The 8,770-nt window shown below is 45.2% G+C and overlaps 1 protein-coding gene across 1 annotated transcript; it reads left to right on the top strand.

Annotated features, from left to right (window-relative positions):
* Positions 1 to 1,193: 1,193 nt before the first annotated feature.
* On the top strand, positions 1,194 to 6,849 carry UTS2 (urotensin 2). The gene is made up of 4 exons (XM_044236276.1): positions 1,194 to 1,296; positions 4,097 to 4,207; positions 5,270 to 5,313; positions 6,730 to 6,849. Exons 1-4 carry the CDS (start codon positions 1,194 to 1,196, stop codon positions 6,847 to 6,849), a joined length of 378 nt encoding a protein of 125 aa, XP_044092211.1.
* Positions 6,850 to 8,770: the final 1,921 nt, after the last annotated feature.

Genomic DNA, 8,770 nt, shown 5'->3' with positions numbered 1-8,770 from the left:
ATTTCTCTGATGAGAATGATGTGGAATATTTCATGTCCTTATTAGAGACTTGTATACCTTCTCTTTTGGAGTATGTGTTCATTCCTTTCATGGGGTTTTTGGCTTACTGAGTTATGGTTCTTTCTACGTATATATATTTTATATCTATGGAGAAATCTTTCATCAGGCATATGTGTTGTGACTTTTCTCCTAGCAGGGGCTGGTCTTTTCATTTTCTTACCGGTATCTCTTAGCAGATGTTTCTAATTCTGGCACAGTCGAATTTATCCATTTCTTCCTTATGTGGTTGATGTCTCAGCTAAGAAACTTCTACCTGCCTTAAGGTTGGGAAGGGGCTTGTGATTTTGTTTTTCTAGTAATTCCACAGTTTTAACTTTTATTTGAGGTCCATATGGGGTTCTGAGCAAGAACCTGACATGATTCGACTTGTGGGTCAGAGGCACCACTGTGCCGTGTGGACGCTGGTGGGGTGGAGTGTAGACCCGAGGACACCCACGGGGAGGCCATTGGACGGTCCAGGCTGGGGCCAGGCCAGCAGACTGCCAAGGGGAGCAGTCAGTCACAGGAAATATTCATCGGTGAGGTTTTCAGGCGTGTGTTTCATTCCTCCTTGATGAACAATATTGAAATTCAAGACTTGCTCTGAGCCTGAAGGTTTGCTGTGCATTTTAACTTAGCTTCACTCAAGAACTGGTTTTAAGTGTTAATCTGCACATTGTCATTCTTTGGCCATGGCAGTCTCCGATACAACAGGACAATTCATCTATAGCTCTTGATTAAGAAAAGGGTAACCAACACATTCCATGTCACGCCCTGTGTCACTCCTGCTAGGACTCACACATCCATGTCCTTGCCTTGGCCACTTCAACTCATGCATGACCCTTTCTTTGACTTATGATTTATTGCTGTCAGTCCTTTTGCCAGATTCATAAATGTAACTATTCTGTCTTTTTATATCTACTTTGTACTCAAGGCATTGACAGCAAATTTATTGTCTGTGAGTTGTTACCTTGAAAAATTACATCAATGCAAAGTGATTGCCTTTTAGCCTTCATAGCCAATAAATTTAATTTTTTGGAGGGGGTGAATGAGTCATAGGATCATATATATAACCACTGATCACAGAATAAGGAGTAAGCTGGAAGTTCCGAGCAACAGAAGCCAAGAAGGGAGACTCCTGTCTTTTGCCCAGCATGTATAAGCTGATCTCCTGGTGTTTGCTTTTCATGGGATGTTTACATCCTCTCCTTGCTCTGCCTGTCCCTGACTCCAGGGAAGAGACCCTGCGGCTCTCAGGTAAATTGAATTTGTTTCCCTTTTGTTAGTCTTGGAAGAGTCTTCAAGAGTCTTAAATGCAAAGTTAGAGATAAGAATGGGAATTCTTTTTTTTTTTTTTTTAAAGATTTTATTTATTTGACAGAGAGAATTCACAAGTAGATGGAGAGGCAGGCAGAGAGAGAGAGAGAGGGAAGCAGGCTTCCTGCTGAGCAGAGAGCCCAATGCGGGACTCGATCCCAGAAAAAAAAAAAAAAAAAAAAAAAAAGAATGGGAATTCTTGTTTGCAGAAGTCTTTTTAGTCCTAGCTATGGATAGAATCCTAGAGGACCCTTACAATCCATTTTAGGCTTTTTTTCATTCTAAAACGGAAGAGACAAAAAGGGTAGCTTTGCTTATTTCATGTTATTTCTGTAACCCAAACTTTTGTTTTGGTCAACTTTTCTTTTTTTTTCAGTTTAAAAAATTGTATGACATTTTAAACATCAATTCCTTTTGGTTTCTATTTTAAATGAACTGGTTGGATGTAGAATTTGGTTGTTCCAATTATAGATTAAAACTATTTTATACCATTTTCAGTTAAAAGTAATCATCTGATATGTGTTACATGAAACACAAATGTTCATTAAGGAATAAAAAAGGGACAGTTTGGAGCTTGGGATGACATTGGTTTCCAGGTCAAGTAAATCTTGTCCTTTTTGATTTATATCTCATTCAGTTTAAGTATAAGTTGAATTAAAAAAAGAATCGGTCATTACTTATTTGGCTATTTCCTCTTAATTTAGTTTAAGGAATAAAACAACGGATGCATAAACATTTTAACTGTATTTTATCTTGTCTTTAATTTGGGGTACTTTTAGACTTTTTTTTTAAAGGAAAAAACTCTTCTATGCCATTGATTTTTATCACTCCTAGTCTCCAAAGTTTCTCCCAAGAGGCTTTTTGATGATGGCCAAGCACTGTTGGCTACTCACAAGTGCCCCGTCCACGGCTGCAACCCCTGACCTCTCGTTGTGTTAGCAGCCAAAAACAGGCATTAACTTCATTGAATCTCTGCTACTTAAAAAGAACAGTGAGAGGCAAGCACAAGATGAAATCAAGACCGGCTCTATCACTGTCCTTTTAAAAAATGTACATATTAAGGTTTTTTTAAAGCTCTGATGAATGCAGCATCTTACTCAAACCCTAAACAGGTGACAGCCTCCCTTCAGGTTCTTGTCTCAGTTTTTCTAATTTAGTTGTTCCTACATAAATGAGCCTCAAGACACGTGGCCGAATTTTACAGGGTTTTCATTAATATTCTTCAGAAATATTGTGAATGTGCTCGGATGCCTTTGTAATGCCTTCCAGCTGAGGTCGTGGCACTGCATCTGTAGGCTGAAAGCCAGCTGGCGTTCTGGGGCTCCCGGAGCCTCTGATCTCAGCACGGCGGCTGCCGGCCAAGAGAGCCATCCTGGTGCCAAGTGTCCCCGCAGCATACCTTCCGCCTTCCTCCCACGTTTCACACCTCGCACGCACAACCCATACGCATGCAGGCACACTTGCCATACATCTTATATTCAGCTGACCAAGTCTCATATTAAAAATGTTACTATCAAAGTCTTTAAAGAGGATTTTAAAGGCTGACTCTTTTCTAATGATGAAAGACTTCTTCAAGTCTTGAAGGCCAGAGAGACAAGGAGTACTGACATCTTATTTGGTTATCAGAAGAACATGGACAGTCTTGGCTCCCAGAAAACCAACCCTTCCCTCTTCCTACCTATGCTATCACTCAGATCATCCACAAGTAAAAGGTAATGGGCAGCAGAAGAGAAATAGGAACAAAAGAGAACCACTTTTCCAGTGGAAACATTTTTCAATGGGCCCTGTGGCTCAGTCTCTGCTCTCTTATTTGGGGTGGCTGAGCAGCTGGGCAAGGGCGTAGAGTCAGAACTAGATGCCCTTCTCTTGATTTTCTGTGCTGCCGGCTCACAAATCGGACCATAGCCTCCCCACCTCTCTGTTGAGATACCAATTGATGAGGGAGCAGGAGGCTGGCTGAGGAGAGAGCAGAAGCTGGCGCCTTGCACCCTCTCTTCACCCGCTCCCCTCCATATATGTGTAGCATTCCTCAGGCACCCCTGACCGCCATAAAACGATAAATCGTTAACTTGCAGGGATCGCAATCCTGCAGAACAGGAATCTCCCTTGCTCTACAGATGTCCCAGAGATCTAAACAGGGAGGTTACCTTATCAATAACACAAATTTCCAGAGGCAAATAACTCTCATTTCCTGAAGCCCTAATGTCCCCCTCCCCACCATAAACTGGAGGAGACTGAGGTAGAAGGGAATGTAAATGATAGCAGGATCATAATACCCCACTAAGAATCTCCCAACTATCTTGATGTTAATGCCTGACCTAAAAACGACATTGATCAAGGCCTCCCCCCGGCACCTTGTAGGCCCTCCTTAATATGTGAAAACTCTGTCGAAATCTCCCATCCCTTCACCACCTTCCCCCAACCGTAAGGTATATAACCTGCCTGCCCTCACAACCCGGGGAAGCAGCTCTTCCTGCCCACGGGTCCTGTCCCCGTGCTTTAATAAACCACCATTTTGCACCAAAGATGTCTCAAGAATTCTTTCTTGGTCATCGGCTCCGGACCTCAGCCCCCCGAACCTCACCTAGGTTCTAGAACTTCATCACAATGATAATTCACGAACACAGCACTGGAGGCTTCCCTAGTATTCCCTCCCTGCCCCAGAGCCCCCCTGAACACAATAGGGAACAGGTAATTGAAGGGTGAACAGCGTGACTAACCTCTATTTTACTCTATGTAGCACCTGATGGAGACACGAGACCAGACTTGGATGAACTGGAAAGGGTGTCCCTCCTGCAAATGCTGCTGGAGATGTCAGGGGCAGAGAGGGGTGATGGTCTCAGGAAGGCAGGTAAAATAATTCTTGCACGGATCGGTGGTCTGATTTTATTGCTACTGAATTACTCTCTTCTCCACTAGATGAGGTAAAAACCCGTTTTGGAAGAGAAAGATGACCTATAAAACAGGCTAATAAATTGCCCGACACTCTCCCCTTCTGGGGTCAAGACTGCTCTGCAATCTTGTGTTTTCTCTTTCTCCCCAGCTCCTTGCCAGCATCGTGCTCTCCTTGCCATCCCGCTTATGTATATATATTTTATCCTGTATGGATTTATATGGAGGGGAAGGAGGGTGTTAGCCCAGTCTCCAGTAAGTGCAATTTGAAATCCCACTTTCCCTCTTGCTAAAATCTTGCAAACTACTTAATCACCTGGTACCTCAGTTTCTTATCAGTAGGTGGGATTTGGACACATGCCACCTCCGAGGGCTGTTGCGAAGGCAATGAGACAGGCCAGGTAAACGGCTCCCCGCAGTCACACACAGCCACCAGTAAACTGTCCGCTTTTACGGTTTTCTCTGACTGTCCTCTACGCACAGACACAAATTCCCAGGACATTCTGGAAATGAAGCCTTTTTTTTCTCCCTAGAGAAGGGGGTGGGGGGCGGGGCAGAGGGAGAAGGACGATCTTCAGCAGGCTCCACACTGAGCACAGAGCCTGACCCCAAGATCATGATCTGAGCCCAAATCAAGAGTCTGACACTTAACTGACTGAACCACCCCGGCAGCGGGAGTCCACAAAGGGCGCTGCATTCTCCCGAAGTTAGCAGCTCAGTAGTTTATTAGAAACATTTTTAAATGAATGGAACATTTACTAGAAAGAAGTTCATTCATTTAAAATGTTTCCAATAAACTACTGAGCTGCTAACTTCCTGGGGAGAATGCAGCGCCCTTTGTGGACTCCTGTCAGCAAGAAAGAACAGGGGCCCTGCCCAGTGGCCTTCAAGGAAACAACACTGCGGCGTGAAAACAGGAAGATCAGAAATTAGACGTGACTTAGTAATATTCTAAGAAAAACAAGCATAAACCGGAAATCACAGATCTGATGATGAATGGTTTCCGAATACTGTTTTCCAGGTCTCGGTACCAACATTGCTAACACTAGAGGAAGTATGAAAAAGGTAAGTGACTCTATTTATGACGGTTAGGCGAAGCATTTTATACCTTGACTTTAGAGGATCCTGAATTCTTGAACTGGGTTGTGTCCTGGGTGGAAATCATCCCTTCAAGTATCTGGCCAATCCGTGTTATTTCATTACTTTTCCTAAATTCTGATCCGTATTAGATGTGACCACAAGCATTTGCCCAGAGCCTGTTTTGGGTAAAATTACTGCAATAAGTTTAAGGGAATGAACAATAGATAAGGTCCCTATTCTCCAGTCTGTCATCCCTGTGCGAGCTCTTTCATCATCCCCCCACCGCGTGGCCCGGGGCCGGCAGCTCTGGTGTCACTGGGAAGCTCGTGAGAAATGCAGAATCTCATAGGGAGTCAAAATCCCCGCCCCAGCACGAACCACGGGTGCCTCGCATGCGCATGCCAGCCGCTGGGTGCACGGTCTAAGTGGAAGAGCGGGTGCTCAAACACGCAGGTGGAGCACGGGCGACGGAGGGCGGGACACGGGCTGTACTCGGTGTGGGGGAAAGAGTGGGAGAGGGAACTGGGGAATGATAATAGTAGATGGTTAGAAATGGCAGGCAGTTCCCGGAGGGCCTCAGATGCTGAAAGGCAAGTCTGCACTTGACCATCATCACTAACACCCCCAAACTCTACGTGCTTCCCGAAGGGTTTGTGGGTACACCAGTCCCAGCAGCCAACCGACCGTGCCCACTGTTCTAGCCTCTCCCACCTCGGTGATTCTGTTATGTCAGCACACCGAAACCTCCACGAAATCCCGAGGTAAACTTATTTAACTTTAATCAAGAACTTCCCAAACATTTTGGCCAGAGACATCTTTTTTGGTGTAGTACCCACTACCATCCTTGTAAAAATATACCGGACACGATGCATCCCAGACACGGCAGACACGGCCTGCCGTCCCAACGGGGCGAAACCGCCCAGCAGGGGTCGGTGTGGTGTCTGCAGGTGACGAAGTAAAAGTCATCATTCGCAGGTTTATATTCTTCGAAGTAGAAGGAAGATGGCTAAAGATTCTAAAATCACAAAGGTGATTAGTAGGATCTGCTCGTTTCATTCTGCAGTAGCGACAATACTCAGGGCCCACACTTCAAGAGAAGTTCATTTCAGGGGAAATACAAGATCTGTTTCACAAAGAAGATAATAAATAAATGGACAGAACATGTTACTGACCGAGTATTTCAATAGAGATGGGTCAGTGAGGGCTTGGGGAACTTCACGGCCATCAGTGGGCTGGACCCCTTTCCAGAACCACCACACTCCAGGTTCCTAGTGCAATTACACACCACATGACAGAGCAGACACTTTTCAGAGGTCCTAAGTCTTAACTACGGTTCCTCTTACTTGTAGGAGTCTTAATACATTGATAACCTCTTTTTTGTTTGTTTGTTTGTGGGTTTAGTTTCAAGACTTCTCTGGACGAGATCCTAACATTTTCCTGAGTCATCTTTTGGCCAGATACAGGAAACAAGATGAGAAACGTGGGTCTCCTTCTGAATGCTTCTGGAAATACTGTGTCTGAAGTGAAATGAACATCTACTAGTCAACCCAAAACCAACCATCTTAGAAAGTTAAAAACAAAAATGCCTGATTTGAAAATCGTATAGAAAAAACTTAACCCTGTTCATTATTATTTGGAAAATAAATCCTCTATGTTTTGCAAATATCATGAGTGGTCATTTTACTTATAAATGTATCCTGAAAATTTACTACTTTTCTTTCCATCAATTTATCCTTGAATTCTCTGAAAATTTAAAAAGTAAAGCTAGTAAGTGAACAGAAGCAAAAGTAAAATTTAGCTAAGAGAGTTACACTACAAATTGTTTAAACATTATCTTACCTCCATGTCCTCTCAACCTTAAAAATAACAACTAATGTTATTACTTTGAAAAAGTCAGTGGGGCGCCTGGGTGGCTCAGTCAGTTAAGCCACCAGTTAAGCTGGCTGCCTTCAGCTCAGTTCATGATCCCAGGGTCCGTGGATCAAGCTCTAGGTCCCCCCGGGCTCCCTGCTCACTGGGGAGTCGGCTTCTCCCTCTGCCCCTGCCCCACACCCCCCGCCTTGCAGGAGCACGTGTGTGTGTGTGTGTGTCCGCGTTCTCTCTCTGAAATAAATAAAATCTTTAAAAAAAAAAAGGAAAACCTTCCAATTCCTGGATTTAAGACCTCAAGGACAAATCTGTAGGGAAAGATGTCTCAAGCTGGAAGAACGCACGCGTCACCTGGGGGCCATGTGGACACGAAGTGGCCGTGGGAACACTGGTATCTCGCGTGTAGAAACGAAGCTACGCTCGTTCCCCGACCCGACGCACAACGCTGGCACCACAAAACCGCTTCACATTTACGACACCAGAAGGACCCTCGGAGGAACTCCAGGGCTGTGTTTCAGGGGTAGGGGGCGACGACCCCCGCGGATGGGGCTCCGGGGTGGGACTGGACCGGTCGCACCCCTGCCCCCGCCGTGCAGGGCGAGTCGCCCGCCAGGGAAGGGCTCCCTCCAGCCCGCGGGCTGCGCTGCGAAATGAGGGTTCGAGCGAGCGAGGCTTCTCTGTCTCGGGCGGCTGCGAACATTAAAAATTCACGGAAAGCGCCGGGAGCAGCTCCTGTCAGAGCCCCGCGCCCGGGATAAGCCCTCGGCTGTCTCCTCTCCCCGGGATTTCTGCTCTGCTGCAGCGAGGTCACGGACCTGAAGCCTCTAACATCTAGTCTGGGCTTCGGGATCTCGACCCGTGTTTTAACTCTGGGATTCTGTTGCTGCCACAGTGTCACACGCGCTTCGTGACGCGCACGTGTGCTCCGGGGAACCGGACACAACACGTCTGACGCTGAGTTCGGAGTCAGGCGTCCCGACAGCGTTGACGAGATGCACAGACGCGAGGCCCCGACGGGCGATGTCTCGGGGCTGCCGGAGGGCTCGGGGGACTCGCCAGCGCAGCAGGAGCCCAGACGCCTGACGGCACACACCTTGCTGCTGAGAAAACCAACGTTCATCTGAGCACCGTGCAATGCCTTAGTAAACGTTTCATGATGATAAAAAATACATATTCAGGGCAAAGGTTTATTGACACAGCGCAAAAGTATATCAGGTTCTACATGTACACAGTTTATTTGTTTTTTACTTGAAAAAGATACCTGATTGAAGTATTAATAACCATTAAAAACAAGTAAATTCATACAATTAATTATAAATTCAGCTGAAACAAAAGTTCAGTTTAGATTAAATTGACCTTGAGAATTATAATGAAGTTTTACTTAATTGCGTAACAACTCCGTTCACACAGAATTCTGTTTTTCATAAACCCTGACCTCCTACCCAAGAAAATGCAGCCTTTTGGGTAATATTTGTGTAAACATCAAAGCCTATAATACACATTTTTATTATCCATTCCTGTAGTTATTAATACAAAAAGTTAATAAACTTGCACGACGAAGTGTAAAAGTGGG

Source organism: Neovison vison, chromosome 2 (assembly GCF_020171115.1).
Source record: "Neovison vison isolate M4711 chromosome 2, ASM_NN_V1, whole genome shotgun sequence".
Lineage (NCBI taxonomy): Eukaryota > Metazoa > Chordata > Mammalia > Carnivora > Mustelidae > Neogale > Neogale vison.
This window is presented reverse-complemented; position numbering and strand designations above follow the sequence as displayed.

What these genes read in the sequence shown, in the direction of transcription:
- UTS2 (XM_044236276.1), top strand. Translation starts at nt 1,194, where the DNA reads ATGTATAAGCTGATCTCCTGGTGTTTGCTTTTCATGGGATGTTTACAT. An exon ending in AGAGACCCTGCGGCTCTCAG is followed by an intron (nt 1,297 to 4,096) that starts GTAAATTGAATT and finishes TACTCTATGTAG; the next exon opens with CACCTGATGGAGACACGAGA. An exon ending in CTAGAGGAAGTATGAAAAAG is followed by an intron (nt 5,314 to 6,729) that starts GTAAGTGACTCT and finishes TTGTGGGTTTAG; the next exon opens with TTTCAAGACTTCTCTGGACG.